Source organism: Peromyscus leucopus, chromosome 10 (genome assembly GCF_004664715.2).
Source record: "Peromyscus leucopus breed LL Stock chromosome 10, UCI_PerLeu_2.1, whole genome shotgun sequence".
Taxonomy (NCBI): domain Eukaryota; kingdom Metazoa; phylum Chordata; class Mammalia; order Rodentia; family Cricetidae; genus Peromyscus; species Peromyscus leucopus.
In genome coordinates this window covers 3,241,002-3,259,394 of record NC_051071.1, presented here as the reverse complement: position 1 = coordinate 3,259,394, position 18,393 = coordinate 3,241,002, and the positions used below count along the sequence as shown (strand labels likewise).

The window sequence follows — 18,393 nt, the reverse complement described above, 5'->3', positions numbered from 1 at the left end:
CCGTGTGTGTGACCCCGTGTGTGTGACCCCGTGTGTGTGTGTGTGTGTGTGTTTGCTTATTTAACAGAGGTTGCCAGGCAAATCCTCCAGAGGCCCAGCCTTTTTCTTTCTGAGACAGGGTCTCATGAAGTTGCCCAGGCTGGCCTTGACCTTGAGATCCTCTCACATCAGCCTCCTGAGTAGCTTCAAGCAGTGCCACCAGGTCCGGCTCAAATGAAAGTATTAAATGGCTCCTGAGTAAGAGTCTTCCCCCTACCATCTTAGTTGACCACAGGATTTGGCCCTTGTCTAACCAGGTTTTAAACCATACATTGAATTTTGAAAAGTCAAACCAAGATAGTCTATAAAATCTGTGTGAGCAACTATCAGAGCCATGTTCCCTAAGGTCGGACAACCACTCTACCTGGTAGGTCAGCAGTCTCCAGCCTGCCCTGGGTCCTCACTGCTGACACCCCTGGCTAGCTGACTCTGACCTCTGCCTGATCATTCTCTATTCTAAGAGTCTCCACACACCTCCTCATACACGAGGTCCACGGTGGCTTGACTCTACTGATCATGTGTGACCCACCATAAACCTCGCTGTTTCTCTTCCCCTCCTCACTCTTGTTCTGCCTGTGCCCTATGTCCTGGAGACTAGCATGGGTGCCTTACAAACATTACTTCTATTTCCCTAACCCCAAAGACAAGTATTATTTCCAGTTTACAGTTTCAGAATTGGAAGTCCTCCAGTTGGTGTGTGGTGTGCCCAAATCCCTGTGGTGACGGCATCAATCACTTCACAAGGAAACAAATCCACAAGCATCTCTGTCACAGTGCTTGTGAGAGGCATCATGGGAGCACATCTGCCCTACAAAGCACATACACTGGTTGCCATGGAGTCACTTAAGAACAGAGTAACCTGCTCTAAAAGGAGGCTTCATAACTGGGAACAGCTAAACATAGAAGCTAACCCCAAATTTATATTAACAAAATGCACAAGAAAGTTAGTTATAAAAATATTTTATTGATGTTACAGAAAAAAATCATAGATACTTAAACATTATTAAAAGTGCCTATGTTAAAAAATGCTAACAGCCCAATAACTTACATAGTGATAAAATCCAAAGTAGCAGGAAAAAGTAAATGCTTCCATTTGGTCCTCTCCCTAAAAAGCTATGACAAATATGAGCTATCCAGTGACTACTAAAGGTGACAACACAGTCCCTTCATACTTGCGTCCAGTCACTTACACAAGGGCAGCTAACCCTCAGCTTCGGGAAACTGTGGGCACACTGTGCTCCTATAATGGACAACCACTGTCTCCAAACTTGGGCAGATTAACACTCCTCAGTTCCGTCTAACACAAACTGCTGACAATCACTTGTTTGCGAACACCCAAGAGAAAGATCGTTTATTCAGATTTCAACAGCAGGTTTAGAAAGTCACAGATGCCATGGAAACCACTCACTTCAGATACCAGTGCACACTAGGCTTCTCCTTCAGGTCAATGGCACAAGCTGGATGCTTTGTTCACTTTAAATGCTCACGTTCTTAAGTCTGGAAGAAAACAGCATTTACACACCAAGTGAAACATCTGAAGCTCATGAATTTCCATTTAGAGACCAAGGATATGTGACTGGAGAGATGGTGCAGTGGTTGAAAGCACTTGCAGAAGACTGGGACTCAATTCCCAGCGCCCACATGAAAGCGCACAACCTCTTTAACTCCAATCCTAAGGGGTCCTATGCTGTCTGGCCTCTGTGGGCACCAGATATACATGTGATGTACATACATGATGCACATACATACATACAAGCAAACACTCATACAAACAAATGTAAATATTTAAAAAAGAAAAGAGGACAATCTGCATGCCTGCCACCACCACACAGTTCTCACCGCTAACCAGACACCCAGGAACATGGAAGTCAAAAGCACCCAAACATCTGGAAACTCAACCAACCAGCCAGAGTCCAAGATCTCAGCCACTGTGTGTGTGTGGGGGGGGGGAGTATTTACGGGGGAGGGTGGGTGAAATCAGGGTCAGCCAAAGCTGTGGTGACAGCCAGCAACTCCTATCCAACTAGCAACAACAGGATCAAGTGCATCTCCTCCTTCTGATCACATTCTCCCATGAGGGCTGCGGGGCACACACTCCATCAGCTGGGAGTCCTGGTCCTAATACCACCCACCCATCACTCAGAAGATGACCTCCACTTCCCTGGGCCCCATTTCCCCTGTCTGCAAAGTGTCCTGTCAAGTTGACTTTCTCCAAATTCAGATGTGAGTGGAATGAAGGGAGGGACGATCTGTCTTTTTCACCCTAATCACAGCATGACCATTCTCAATACTGTACACTTATTTAATACATGTTATCAACACTCCCAACCAGGGAGGGGGTGGGCGTTCACAGAGACACATAAATTCTCTAAATAGTATTAAAAAAATAAAAAAAACAGAATTTTTTAAAAGATTTATTTTTATGTGCATGAATGTTTTGCCTATATGTATGTATGCGTGTCACATGTATGTCTGATGTCTGTGGAGGCCAAGGTGTTAGATCTCCTGGAATCAGAGTTATAGATGGTTGTGAGCCATAACATGGATGTTAGGAATTGAACCCAGGTCCTCTGGAAGAGCAACCAGTGATCTTCACCAGTGAGCTACCTCTCCAGCTCCTGAAAGGAATTTTTTTTAAAAGGGCTGATATACCCATCTATCCAATATCTACAGAAAATGGTAGAATTTGTGCCAACTTGGGTAAGATCACCCATTATTCCCATACTTCTCTCTCAGAACCATCCAGCCAACAGTCATCTCCACACACTATAAAATGGCCTCATGTGAACTTATCCACATTAAGACACACATGCTGTCTTTATGAATTCTTTGAAAGGCAGGGTGCCGTCTCTAAAAACCAGGCACTTAGAACTACACCTTGTGGAGGTGGCCTCAGTCCTTGCAGCTGTGCTCAGTGGTGAATTGCTTTGGTGCAGACACAACAGGAAGTGATTCCCAGGCAGTGTGTGGGCGTACTCTCAGGAAGTGACTGCAAGGCATTTTCAGTTCCCTGTTCCGGACAGCACGCCAGGGATCTTACCTGGAACTCATCCGAGGAGCGAGATGAACATCACGACCCCCATGAACTGAGTGAAGAGCAGTAAGGGAGTGAAGAATGACCACACATTCCACAGAGCCAGGTTGAAGCTGGAAAGAACCCAAAGCAAACAGCTGACAACAGCAACTGAGATGACACAAATATGTCCCACGCCAGAGTCTGGGGCTAAGGAGCTCCATTTGAGGACACCTATCCACGTACCATCTTTAGACACGGCCCCATGACATGATGATGCCTGTACCGACAGAAGCAGCACAGCTTCAAATAGTACCTGGACCTGGGATCCCACGGCCACTGAGGGGGCGTGGCTCAGTAGATGTTAAGTCTCTCGGTGAGTGTTGTAGAGTATTTGTTTAACTATGCAAAGACCTGTTGCATTTGTTTAACTGTGTAAAGATGTGTTTTTACCTTGGCTGCCTAAGGTCTAATAAAAAGCTGAATGGCCAGCAGTAAGGGAGGAGGTATAGGCAAGACTGGTAGGCAGGAAGAATAAGTAGGAGGAGGAATTTATGGTCGGGAAAGAAAGAAAAGGAGACGACAGGACAGGTAGATGCCAGGAGCCAGCCAGACAGACAGACACAGAGGAAACAGGAAAGCAGGGCATATAGAATGAAAGCAAGGTAAAAAGCCCTGAGCAGAATGTAGATGAATAGAAACAGGTTAAATTAAGTTAAAAGAGCTAGTGGGACAGGCCTCAGCTAAGACCAAAAATTCATAATTAATAAGTCTCCTTATCTTTCTTTGGAAAGCTGGTCGGTAACCCAAAGAGAAACTCCAACTATAAACAGCACCCAACATAGGGCCCAAATTTCCACATAGGGCCTGAGAAAACTGGAAAAAAGAAAAAAAAAAAAAAAAGGCTACGGCTCCTTTAGGAGGCGCTGCTGTGCAGCAGGGAACCTGAGCAGCAGCCTTTGGAGTGCTTCTAACAGTTTCCTCAGAGTTCTGCTTTCAGAACAACTTCAAGGCAGTTAGCTGAGGTGGTCCAGCCTCACACATTATTCTAGCCAGGACTTCAGACAAGCCCTGCACTTTCCCATTACACAGAGACTGGACAACAAATGCTACAGCTAGTTTTCTTAGGACTTGACCATTATTTCAATTTCTCAGGGTCCCTGGAGGACACCGTCACCCCCAGACAAGAGGAAGCAGTCTAGAAAACACAATGCCCACATTCCCAAGAGATGGGGTTTTGGTCTTTCTGTGGTTTATGGATGTTTGTCATCATTTAGTGGGAATATAGGATAAAAAGACAACTATCAGCCAGGCGGTGGTGGTGCAAGCCTTTAATCCCAGCACTTGGGAGGCAGAGGCAGGAGGATCTCTGTGAGTTCGAGGCCAGCCTGGTCTACAAAGTGAGTTCCAAGAAAGGCGCAAAGCTACACAGAGAAACCGTCTCGAAAAACAAAAACAAACAAACAAACAAAAAAAAAAACTATCCTTCAAAACTATTCATCTCAAATATTTTACATTGGTATGGATTTTACACACTGATAACAAATTTAAGGTTATTTTTGTTTATATATATATGTATATTATATGGTTGAGAAACATAAAAGCTTAAATTGTTTATCTAAGAAAATGTTTTGAGGTCTAAAAAGATAATTTTGGGTTGGTGATACAAGTTAGGATAGAAAGCAAATTAGGCTCACAACTTCAGACTCACCAAGATGAGACAGACAATGGAGTGTTTTCTCTGAATTTGCCAAATACAAATGAAATAGCTATTGTAAATGTAATTCTTACTTGATAACTGTTCTTACTGTATATACTCTTACATGTTAAAGCTAAAACCTTTCTTTTTAGTTGGACAAAAAGGAGAAAATGCTGCAGAATATTTGTTTAACTATGCATTGCATAGTTATTGTACTGCATTTGTTTAATTATGTAAAGATGTGTTGCTGTTTTACCTTGCCTGATTAAGGCAACTGATTGATCTAATAAAAAGCTGAATGGTCAATAGCAAGGGAAGAGGTATAGGTGGGACTTGTGGGCAGGGAGAGTAAGTGTCTTTATTTGGGAAGCTGGATGGTGGCCCAAAGAAAATTTCAACTACAATTTACCATGTGGGATGGACCACAAACTCAAATGGCTGCATTCTGCTTTATCATCTCAGGCATCATTATAAGAAAAAGATGAAATGACTCTTAAAACAGAATAGAAAAGCAATGGTGTATGCGATGCTATAAAATCTTCATTGTGGAAAAACAGTATTCTTGTCACCAAATGAAATCTAAAAGCAAGATTTTCAGTAACTGAACTGACAGGAGGAGAAGCTACCAGGGGAAACCATAAAACAAATGAATAAGCTCTCCAGTCAGCTATGGGTTTTAATAGATAATCCTGGATAAATATAGATGTCAAATAACCACAAGCCATGGGTCTAAAACTAATCTGGCATTTCTTGGGATGCTCCCACTACAGGAGACAAAGTAAAACAACCTCACTGGTCCACCCTCACCACAGAAAGGGTAACACTGACCTCAAACTGGCAAGCAGCCCAACTACAGCCGAAATACAAAGAAAGTGCATTTATGCAGAATATACACATACCTTTAGGACTTTTGTACAAAAGTAAGGATCTACTTTACATAAAGAAAAGCCAAAGAGCTGAAGCTTTGTTTTCTCTGAATGAAAGATATTTTTCTGTAACTTAAAGGCTTTTCTTCAGTGAGCAAGTATTACTTTTTTTTCCTAGCTTCTCTTCTTCACTGAGTATCTGTGAACTTACAAAGGTGAATTCACTTGGCACTGTGTGAACATGAAATTAGCTGGGTGGGCAACAGGGAATGAATGGGTTGAGCAGTCGTGGCGTGTGCACGCTGTAAAAGACGTGTAACCTTGAAAAGGCACAGCTACTCCTACACTGTGCCACTAGACACTCAGGGAAAAGAGGACAGGTGTCCCTTCAGACCTGGGGATCATTAGCTCCAAGATCTTGCAGAGACACAAATCTCCAAATGCTGAAAGAATACTGAATCTGCAGATGACCCGTACCTTCCCCCACATCCTTATGTCATACCTCTAGGATCCTGACAGGACCACATACTGTGAGCTGCTACACAAGGCACCATTTCTATGTTGGTTAGAGAGCAAGAGAGAGAAAAAGTCTACACATGCTCAACACAGATGGCATTCACTTTGGGGGACAGTGGCTGGTTGAATCCATGAATATGGAACCCACAGATAAAGACAGAGACAGCTCAACCACTTGAGAAGAGTCTGATGCTATCTGATGAAGCTGGAGGTATGTACACTTGGGTGATGCACTGACTTCACCCTTCTGGGTATATGCACACTCATGTAAGGCCAACAGAGAACAGGAGTGTTCTGAATGGCATCCTTCAAAACAACACCAACAACGAACAGCCTGACTGTGGCAGCATAACAGATACACTAGGACTCAGCCACATGGTGGATGACAAATGGCAATGAACAAGTGCTGGGAGAAAACACCAAGTCAACAGCACACACTTCACATGAGTTAAAATAATGTAAAGAATGGCGACTGGACAAATCACCTTCTCAAATAACTAAGGCCAATTAAGAGAGAAAGAAATGAAGAGAGGAGATCCCAAAGGACAGAGTACCTGGGAACCCCTTACCCTGCTGCTTCATTTAGGTTCTGGGTTACATTCCTCATTACTGACCACAGAAGGACTGCTTTTCATTCGCATTCAACCTTTCATCAGCCACTCACCAAATCCCCGCCGCGATGAAAGTTGCGGTTGTGATGGGCACCAGCATGGGGTACTTGACATCGTACTCTTCAATCCCCCGGTACCATTCCAGATAGACTATGCAGTAAAAGGCGATGGACAGGCTGACAAACAGCAGGGCCCCGCCGAAGAGAAACCAGCTGTGGAGACAAAGAAGAACAGAGTGCTGCCAGCCCTGGGAGAAGCAGCAGAGATTTCTGTGGCCTCCGTCTTTGGGTCTGAGGTCATGTCTTCTGCCTCTAAGAGCACACTGTGTTGAGGCCAGGCCTATGGTTTCAACTTTCTCTCATCCCCAGAGCCCTGCCTCAGTGTTTGATGTCTATACTGTCTCTGCCACAGGAGGGCATGTGGTCCCAAACCCCACCTATCGCTGTGGTTGATCCAACACATCATCTGTATGCAATCAGTTTTAACAGTCACTTCTAGGAAAGCCTAATAAAAAGGGACACACCTAAAGCCCTGGAAAGTCTACCTTCCCAGCACAGGCTCCCTAGGCAACACTCCCAGGTGGTTCCCGACATCCCGCACACACGCCTACCCAGCAGCAGTGCAGCCTGGTCTGCTACAGCAGAAAATGAGCTGCTGGAATCAGACACGTCCGTCCCTGCCTCCATGCCAGACCCATCCTGGACTTGTCCCCAGTTCTAATGAAGGAAAAAGCACTCGCTAAAGTGGCATTTCAGGTACTCTCCTCTCTCCCAGCAGGTTCTAAACCAGCTGAGAGATGAAGTTTGCTGGCTGACTAAAATGTGTCAGCTATGTCGTCACTGACAGAGCTGAGAGAAGAGCATGGCTTTGGATAGTGGTGACAAAGCCTGTGTTGACACTAAATCCCACAGACAGACTTATTTCTAGGTTCCAGACAACAATGAAAACCTCCACCCTGTTAGTGTGACCTCTGCAAAATGAAAGCACGGAAAGCCAGAAGAGTCTGAAGGAAGCCTGAAGGAAGTAGATGCCCAAGAGTGGTGCTGGGTTCCAGTTCTTCATCTACAACTCACTTAGGCAAGACACAAGACCCACCAGGGAATGGTGAATAGGATGGGAGGGTGGGGAGGGGACTGGTATTTAAAGAAATGCCTCCTCATAGAAGAGCAAGTGGTCCTTTCCCCAGGATTTAAATGAACTCCCTCATGCCCCACACCCTTAACAGCTCGTTCCTTCTGTCTGCTTGGTTTCCTCCACAAGCAGTCTATGACCTCAAGACTTCTTTGAGGACTGTATTTCCCATAATTCAGCAAGACTGAACTCCTGTCTCCATTTTATGGCCCTACTGTTAGGTCCAGTCACCGCTCTCGGCACTAAACACAGCCTTCATGTGCCAGCTGTGACATCACCAACATCACCCAGTTTTCTGACATATCTGATGGGCTCCAAACTATTCACACAGGATCCACAACTTCTGCACCACAGTCAACTCCTAAGATGAAGGATAGGGCTCTGTGCCCCTGGGTATGAAAGGTTTTTGACACCAGGACTCTGACCAAAGACTCCTCCCACTGACCTTCAAGGCAACTCTGAGTCACATCCTCTAATCACCCCCTTCTTAACTACTCTGAAACACACCTTTCTCAGGCCACAGTTCTCACTCCTCCTCTAGTTCTCAGGCCTTTTTTCTCCAGTCGTCTGGAGGCATAAGTGACAATTTTAAATTACATAGAATCAGCTAACATTGTACTTATGGGGGTTATGGGAAGCGGGGATACATGAGAAGATCATGTGAGATAGGAAGAAGACAATTAAGATGTTACATACACTCAATCCCCAGAACTGACTGTAAGTGAAAAGCTGCATCCTTTGGCTAACTTGTCCTAGTCTTCTCTATATCATCAGTAGTTGACTCCAATATCATGCCTGACAGAGACTAACAATTAAATGGATTTTGGGGTGTGTGTGTGTGTGTGTGTGTGTGTGTGTGTGTGCCAGAGGTCAACAATGGGTGTCTTTCTCAGTCACTCTCTACATTGTTTTTAAGTCTCTCGCCAAACTTGGAGTTCACTGATTCAGCTGGACTGAGTGACCAACAAGTCCAGGGATCCTCTCTCCACCTACCCAGAACTGGAATGACAGGCAGACACCACCAAACTGGCTTTTTTCTTTTTTTTACATATACGTTCCAGGGCTCAAACTCAGGTTGACCTGCTTGTAACAGCAAGCACTTCCAACTGAGCCATCTCTTAACTATTCTGAGTATTCAACTGACAAACTGTTACCTGCAAAACAAGAAGCAAAACGGCATTTTGTTGTCTTTTATTCTGGCTGTCTGGGAACTCACTCTGTAGACCAGGCTAGCCTTGAACTCAACCTGCCTCTGCCTCCCAAATGCTGCTATTAAAGGTATACACCCTATGCCTGTCGAAACAAGATTTTCTTACCTATTAGTGTGAAAATTTTCTTTAAAGGTTTTAAAGAAATCAACGTAATAGGTTACAACGATGGATGCCAGAATCCAGAATCCAGAATGAATGTTAAGTCTTGGAAGAGGTTTCTCCTTTATCTCATCAGCTGTGGAGGTTTCTGCAAAATAGGGGAGATTTTTGAGTTATGAACTTAACCAGTTTTTTAGGCCATATAAAGTCATTTCCTAGAACTTCCCAGTAACTAGAATCCCTCCCACTATAGTGCCAGCTCCTTCAGCAAGACCATCAAGGTAAGTTTATATGTAGGGGCAGAGATGCGGCCTGGTGGTAGAATACATGTTTAGCATGCTTGAGGTCCCTAAGTTCTATGTCAAGAACCAAACAAGCAAACAACAGTAGCACAGTAATGGTAGATTTACATTTGCTGAAATAGTTAATATGAGCTCACTAGAAAATATGCCCAATATATTAATTACTTCTTCTAAATGACTTTGGAATCACATTTACACCTTCATAACCTTTTGGATATCACAATGCCACCCAGAAGTATGGGAATTTATTTCACATTTCCTCTAGGAAAGTAATTAGTCATGTTAACTACGAAAAATGTCAAATGTATGGGGATGAGAAGGTTCACGGGGTAAAGTGCTTGCTGCACAAACATGAGAACCTGAGTTCATCCCTAGCACCCACATAAAACTGAACATGGCAATAGATGCCTGTCACCCCACTGCTGGGCCAGAGACAGGTAGATCCTGGGGCAAGGGAGACTGGGTCTGAAAAAAAAAAAAAAGTGGAGACTGACAGAGGAAGATGCCCAGTGTCAATCTCTGGCCTCTAAAAGTACATGTACCATTAAGTGCAAGAGCATGCACTTAAAAAAAAAGAAGGAATGCCACATACAATAAAAGTTATACCAAAATGTTTTAAAGACATCAGCTTTTGAGGTAGCTCAAACACAGAACGGCACGCCAGAGCTCTAGCCCCCGAACAAAGCATGGTCTGCTGCACAGATGATAGGCAATTCATTTCTCTCCCTGCAAATCAAAATGAGGGGATCCTGACATGCCCTCTCTGTATTGTCACATGAGGACCACTGGTCTCCAAGTGAGCTAGCGTCAGATCTGGATTCTGATAGTACTACCTATTCTGAGAGAGGTTAGTTCTTGAAGGTATTTTGAAAATGCATATGTTGTGATGTCTTGGCCCGATGTTGTCAGTATTTTGAAAAGCTAATAGATAAGCAAAGTTTTTTTTTTTTTTACAACATCCAGGTCAAATATCTCTAAAATGAACGGTCTCTCATCCTTTGGAATTCTTCCTTACAAGGAAAAATACATCATGAGTTGTAGTTTGTACCCAAATGGTGGCATGCCATACATTGTTCTGCGATTCCCTCTGAAAACCTCCCACAGGGATATATAAAGGCTTATCTGGCTAGGCATGGTGGCGCATGCCTGTAATCCCAGCAATTCGGGAGGTAGAGGCAGACGGATCTCAGTGAGTCCGAGGCCAGCCTGGTCTACAAAGCGAGTCCCAGGACGGCCAGAGCTGTTACACAGAGAAACCCTGTCTCAAATAACCAATCAATCAGTAAAAAATAAAAATAAATAAGTTTTATAAGCCTATCTGATGGCAGAGATACATCCGATCTAAACGTATTTAGCTAGCTTTCTGCTGACAGGCAGCAGCTAGGCATCTCCTAGGCACTGCAATCCGTACTGTATTACAAGCAAAGCTGAAATGAAACACTCTGCGCACGTCCCTGTGTAGGTTGTTGGGTTAATTCTTCAGACTACGAAACTACGGTTGGTTTTAGTTTTAAAGGGTGTTGCCAAACCCGTGTTAAGTCAGCTCGCCACAGAATGCGGAAGCGCGGCTCAGAGGAGGATGCAAGAGTTGCAAGACCCGTGGAGACCCTGGACACAGATTCGCAGCCCTACTTGGTAAGCCCTGGGACGCGGAGCCCGTGGAGCCTCACCGGGTCTGGCGTCGTCCTCACAGTCCAGCCCCACTTCGGAAGGAAATAGGTAACGCCTCCGGAGCTGCTCCCGAGCCCACGGGGCGTCCATCTTGGCGCCCGCCAGTGCGACGGAAGTGACGGCACGCAGCACTTCCGGCGCCAGCTCCTTGGGCGGAACCTCCCGGCGTCGTGATTGGAGCTGTATTCCCCTTGCGATTTTAGTTGACCCAGAACTTTAAAATACTGATCTTTGGTCTCAGGCGCAGCGAATCCCGGGGTTATTCCGATCTATGGAAACTCTGGACGACCAAGATTAGCCTTGCCTCTGGCTAAGCGGTCGGAGAACATCCAGTTCCCAGCATCTAAACGCAGAAAATAACCTTCTGTCCAAGCCTGAATTTCCAAACCTCAGTCTCCCGGCTACTCCTGTTCTGTAGGATTTGCCTTCCTAGTCTAGGATGGGTTGTGGGCAGTTCTAGGAAGAGCAAAGAACCACCAGATCAGGGAGAAACGACCACTGAGGTTAAAATGAATTTGTCCCCCAGTTTACCAGAAGAAAGCAGAATGATGACAGGGTTTCATTCAGCATTCTGAACCCCAAAGATAAGGTGGGTTTTTTTTGTTTTTTTGTTTTTCCTAACAAATGCCTTAGGTTGTTTTACAGAAGTATAACGTTTCACAGGCTTCCTTGGAGTAGCGCACACTGGTAACTCAGAGACAGATGCCTAAGTTCCATTTGCATAGTGTGCAAGTATGAAAGAGCGTGCAGTCAGACTGTGACTCTTGAGGGTGCTCCCCACCCAGGCATGTGATGACACCTTTTGCCTCCAGAGTCTACATTTCCCCATATAAATAAACTTCAGCTTGCTCTGCTTTCTGGGAGTCAGTTTGGGAAGCAAAGCCCATGTTCCTGTTTGTTGCAAATACATTTCGCTGCCATCACTACTTTGGTGTTCTGTTCCTTTTGACTCTCACCAAGAGGTGGACCCATTGAGTCTGGTGACACTGACAAACTGCGTGACTTTGGGCAAGAAAAGAACCTCTCTGAGACTGTTTGATTTTCTGCCTAATAGTCATTATATCCACCTCAATATCTGACTTGTCGGGCTTTAAGAGAAGATCACTGGTTTGTGGCTCCTGTGAGCCCTCTTCTCCCTGCTTGTGAAAAATGGCCCTAGCTAGACTGTGGGAACCAGACTGCTTTTCCAGTCGATTGCCCCTACCACCCAGTGCCCATGATCTGCATTTCATTGGTTCACGACTTTTTCCTCTATCAATAATCCTATTGTTTATTCTCCAACTCTTTCCCTAGTGAGTCATGAGCTGAGAAATTTTGTGCTTAACCATTCAAGCGTTTATTGCACCTGCTGTTTACTAAGACTGTCATGCAGGGGTTAGGCTATGGAGACGGAGATGAGTAAGAATTGACTTTGTGCCGGGGCGGGCGGTGGTGGTGCACGCCTTTAATCCAAGTACTCGGGAGGCAAAGCCAGGCAGATCTCTGTGAGTTTGAGGTCAGCCTGGTCTACAGAGCAAGATCCAGACAGGCACCAAAACTACACAAAGAACCATGTCTTGAAAAAAAAAAAAAATGACCTTGCTCTAGAGGTGCCCCTGGTTCAAAAGTGACCTGAGACATAGAAGATAGAACAGTGCTATTAGAAATGTCCAGAAGTGTTTCATAAATGCAGCCATCTTTTTCTGACCAGCTACTTGTAGTAAATGATGAAGACAGAGGTAGGAATGTAGTGGTGGAGACGGTATCAGTATGGTGCCATTACAGAAATGCTGTATGTGGGGTTATGGGGGTATGGAAGAAAGGTGATGTGCTCTGCCAGGGTGTGTGAGGAAGCCAGAGAAGTGGGCTGACTACCAGAAGTGCTAGCTCCCCAGAAGGAAAATCTGCATTAGTCAGTGAGCACTCTTTAGTATTGTCTCTATGCTGTAGGGATTGGTGAAGAAAGAGAAAGAGAAGAGTTGAGTTTCTCTGGATTTGTTTTTGTTGTGACTTTAGCCTTTCTGCATCCTTTGAGGCCAAGAGCAACAGCTGAGCAGATCATATGGCCTTCCTAAACAATAAGTCCTCTTTCCTGGTTTTCTTTTCTTTCCAGGATCCTAAAGAACTAGATTCAGCTCCTCTTTGCTCTCCCTTTCTTTCTCTTGTACAAGGTTAGAAGTCTTGTTAACAGAAAAGTCAGTTTGTCCCATCAACTACAGACTTCTGTTTGTCTCCTAGAAGAAGGGTCACTGCTGGGCCTCCCTTGAAACTGGATATTCCCAGGAGAATCACAGCCATTCTGAAGTTCCCATATGTGGTATATTTGGGTCAGGTCAAGTTTCCCCTCTGGTGTTTTCAGAGACTTTGTATTTAGATCTGAAATCCTTCCAGGATGTCCCCCCCCCCCCCGTGGTATTTTTTAACAGCACTGCTTTTACACCATATTGATGATACTTAAAAGCTGATTGGAACCAGTCCAGTATTTAATGACATCTTCTTTACTGAGTAAGTTCTTCAGTGTATTCACTGTGACACCTTAATTATAGATATGTGATACAGGCTGCAACCAACAAAGAAATTTTCATTTTCAATGTTGATTACCTGTGGGAGAAAATGAATTTGACTCTGACCTTTGCCCCATTAGCCATCTAGTTAAGTCCACATGTTTACAGACCACTGAATCCTGCTCCATTTCTGTGGGTTCTTGGTTAAGTGATTTCAGTGTGATAATGTACCAGTCTATTCATCCATAAAGCTGCATACACTCAAGTGGAGATAATGCCATTCTGATAGCATTACTCTATGCCTATTGTGGCCTATGCATCCAAACAGTGATGGCTACTACTCTCTACACCCAGATCTGACTTGCCACTTGCTCATTTCTTCATCAATTTCCTTGTTGTTGAACTCTAGATCCTCACTGTTCATGTCATCCTTCCAAGAACTATGAAGCTTGATTTTCATTCCTCACTTGACAAATTCTCAGTTAGGCTGGAGTAGTAGTCATGTCCTCATTGTCTGGTGAATACTGAACACAAAGCAGGGACTCCATCACCTGCTTTCAGTTTGGGCCTAATAACAGACAACTCCCCCACCTTTCCTCCTTTCTGCTGTGGTCCTACTCAGTTTTCAAGAGGCTTGCCCTGTCTCAGAGGAGCATGACCAAGACCTAACCTCTCGGTCCTGGGAATTGATGCTGAACTATTGAGAAGATCTTCTCTGTTACTTTGGTCACCTGTGAGGTCAGTGTGGACTGGAAACACGGGGGAGCCCATCTAGGAAAGGAGCCCTGAAAGGCTAACTGAGATCATTATTCCCACTCGTGGATCCTCCTGAGTCCCAGTTAGCCTAGATAATAATATGAACCCCAGAAGACTGTGGAGATGGTTCAGTGGTTAAGAGTACTTGCTGTTCTTGCCAGAGACCCAAGTTCCATTCCCAGCACCCACATCATGCAGCTCACTACCAACCACCTGTAACTCTAACTACTGGGTGCCTCCAAAGGCACCAGCACACATGTGAACAACACCACACACACACACACACACACACACACACACACACACACACACGCACACAGCTAATCTCAGTATGAGCTCTGGAGCAGGTGACCTCCCTGGCCATCATTTCTGGCTGTGGTGGTTTGAGTAAGAATGGTCCTGTAGAGTTGTATATTTGAATGCTTAGTCACCAGGGAGTGGCACTATTTGAGAAGGATTAGAAGGATTAGGGGGTGTGGCTTTATTGGAGTAGGTGTGACTGTTATTATCCATTGCTGAGAGTTTATACATTTTCTCTTAAATTCCCCACCACACACATTTTAATTCTATGAGTTCATGTGTTTGTATGTTGGTGGGTGCACATCCATGTACAGGTGCTCATGGAGGGCAGAGGGGAACCTCATATATCATCCTTAGGAAGGCTGGCCACTTCTTTGAGACAGGGTCTGTCATTGGCTTGGAACTCACCAAGTAAGCTAGGCTAGTTGGCCAGTGAATCCCATAGATCACATTGTCTCCCTTTCCCTGGTGCTGGGATTACAGCCATTCACCACTGACCCTGGTATTTCCCATGAATTCTGGTGATCAAACTCAGCTCCTCACACTTGAGAGACAAGCCAGCTCCTGCCAAATGCTGTTTTGAGTGGTGTTGTGATTTGGATAAAAAGTGTTCCCCCTACAGGCTCATTAGTCTGGACACTGGGTTCCTGGGGAGGTTGTGCAGCCATGCTGAGGAGAGGTGTAACTGATGGTATCACTGGGAGGCAGAACCTTTGAGGATTGTGGCCCTGCCCTACTTCAGGTCTGGTCCCATTCCCTGCTTCCTTCTGCTGCCCTGATGTATGGAACCCTGCTGCATAGTCTCACTGTTGGGGCCTTCCCCAGGCCTTCCCTGCAAGGATGGACTGCAACCACCAGCCAAAAAATAGCCTTCTCCTAAGTTTCTATTAGCCATTCTGCCCCAGCAAGGGAAAGAATAACTAACACAAGTGGTTTCCTGTTCCTACAACCCTGTGGCCAGACTGGTGAAGCCCTCTTCTTTCGTTGTGCCCTGTAGCTGCCCTGTAGATGGACAAGCAGGCTGTGAGAACCTCCAGGAAAACTGACACATGCACAGCTCTGAGTGGATGCCTGTCACCTGGGAAGTGCCCAAGAAGTGTTAATATATATCATTTCAAAGCCTTTCCTTCTAAGAAGAAAGCATGGTGAAAAATAATGCCCTCACTCATAAATAAAATAATGAAGGGGCTGGAGAGATGGCTCAGTGGTTAAGAGCACTGGCTCCTGTTCCAGAGGACCCAGGTTCAATTCCCAGCAGCAACATGGCAGCTCACAGCTGTCTCTAACTCCAGTTCCAGGGGATCTGACACCCTCACACAGACACAACAAACAATGCACAGAAAAAAATAAAAATAAATAATTTTTAAAATGAGTGAAATGTGTATCTCTTCACACGCGTGTCCTTTTTCACAACAAAATCTATAGCGTTACCAAGGCATAGAAAGATCAAATATTAACATCATGCAATATCTTCTGATATCAATAAAAAACATTCTCACCAGCAGGGGGCAGAAGAAGCCGACCATCTTCAGCATTCCCTCCAACAATAAACTGGATCAGTTTGATGGGTTTCCCAGTAGATTGTTAGAGAAAATTGTGATTTTAATACACTTTTCTTTGTCTACATATATTTCACATGTTAATTGTTTATACATAAATGTGTAACTTTTGGGAGCATTTTCTCCTTGCTTACTTTCACCATGGATGTTTGTGAATATCAGATCTACTTTGCTGATTTATTTTAACATTTCAGTTCGATCATCTTCATACCTTGCATTTTTGTCCTGTGTTTCACATTCGTATAGCTGTGACAAACAGCTTCTGAAGGGCTTTACTCACTAGAAGGGTCCAAGTGGAAAAGGCCAGTTCATGGGCCATACTTTTTGAGATGTCACTTACCATTGCCAACAGCAATCCAACCGTATTAATGGACAGTTCCAAGACTAAATAATTCATAAGTTTGAAATTGTCCTTCTGAGTAGCGTGACTTTGCATCATCCCACTTTCTCCTGCTCGGGACACATGAATCACCCCTTTGTTTGGAATATCTGCGTTGTATGCATTAGCCACCCTGTAGGGGGGGGGCAGACAGACAGACAGGGGCACACAGAGAGACAGAGAGATTTATACATCTTTCATTCCAATACATTCATTATGATTGTTCTGTTATATTCATAGTTATTGTTAGTACCTTACTCTTCCTAACATATAAATTGAATATAACATACTCACATATTTATAGGAAGACAGAATGTATATGGGCTTCAATGCCACTGCAGCTTCAGGCATAGCTGGGTTCTTAGACCATCACCACAGATCAGAGAGCCCGTGACTCTAACACCCAGAAGACAGTCTACATTGTAAATATCACTTGAGCACACCCATGAGCTTGGTTATTACTTCCAAACAGTTAGTCACTTAACTACCCTGGAAAAAATTTTTTGACTAATAAACTCAATGATAGCCCCATTAACTCCCAAGGCCAGGCAGCCAGTGGAGAAGAACAGGGCGACCCCTGGCTGTCTGTTTCAGGTAGGTGACAGGTGTTGGTCTCAGCTGACTAACCTGGCCAGGAAGAATACCATTCCTGAGACTGCAAGAAAAGAGGCATCAGGAAGCAGGGACCTGGTTGGGGACCAAGGGTCCTGGCAGGGGACCGAGACACCTGTTGGGCAGGCAACTTTAACTGTATGTGTCTCCAGGTGCTCCTGGAGATTTCTGGCTAATCTGGGAGTGTTGGTTCTGTGAAAGGACAGTTTCTATGGTGAAATTCCCCCATTGGAATCGTAAGCCACCATCCTGCTGGCAAAGCTAGAGGAGATGGAGGTATACCCTGGCGAAACTGTTTGTGCCCCATATACCTCGAATTAGACTGTTGATGCCAGTTTTGGTCACTAATATACATGGGGCCAAACAGAATGAACTCATTTTTCCTTTCAGTAAAAGAAAAGTCCCTGGGGCTGAGTAAATGACTCCATTGATAAAGTTCCTGCCATGCAGGGGTGAGACCTGTATTCAGATCCTGAACCCATGCATGAAGCTAGATGTGGAGTATGTGCCTATAAACCCAGCAGTGAGGGCAAGGTGTGTGTGGAGGCTGATAGATGCCTGAAGCTCATTGGCTGGCTAGCCTTGCCAAATCAGGGAGCTTCCAGTTCAGTGAGCAACCCTGTCTCAAACAATAAAAAGTGAACAAAATTAAGCAGGCACGAAAACTTCTTATGGATTGCAACTACTTGGTAAGGTAATTTTAAAATGTAACTTAAAAGGAAACTTAATTAAGCAAAGGTGGAAAGCCATTGAAGAAAGCTACCTAACTCTAGACTCAGCTCTCTTGCATGCCCACCCACAAGCACATACACACATATCCACACTAATACACTAACAAGTACATACACCACACACACACACACTGCAACACACACCTCCGTATTTTTGAATGACTACCATCCATGAAAGTATTTTGTTGTTGTTTTTGTTTTTCAAGACAGGGTTTCTCTGTGTAGCTTTGTGCCTTTCCTGGAACTCACAGAGATTCACCTGCCTCTGCCTCCTGAGTGCTGGGATTAAAGGTGTGTGCCACCACCACCCGGCCCCATGAAAGTACTTTTAAGTGGTAGGGAATGGATATATGTTCAAGGCCGTGAGTTCCCGGCAAGAACAAAATCAAAAGATCTTTCTGGTCATGTGATCCAG

General features: G+C 44.7%; 1 protein-coding gene across 1 annotated transcript; it reads right to left on the bottom strand.

The window, feature by feature from the left end:
- Positions 1-1,360: 1,360 nt before the first annotated feature.
- Positions 1,361-11,291, bottom strand: Tmem128 (transmembrane protein 128). The gene is made up of 5 exons (XM_028882369.2): positions 11,158-11,291; positions 9,192-9,333; positions 6,798-6,956; positions 3,080-3,186; positions 1,361-1,536 (listed from the first exon to the last, which is right to left on the bottom strand). The coding sequence occupies exons 1-4, from the start codon at positions 11,246-11,248 to the stop codon at positions 3,087-3,089; spliced, it is 492 nt and encodes a 163-aa protein (XP_028738202.1). The 5' UTR covers positions 11,249-11,291; the 3' UTR covers positions 1,361-1,536; positions 3,080-3,086.
- Between the last annotated feature and the right edge of the window lie 7,102 nt (positions 11,292-18,393).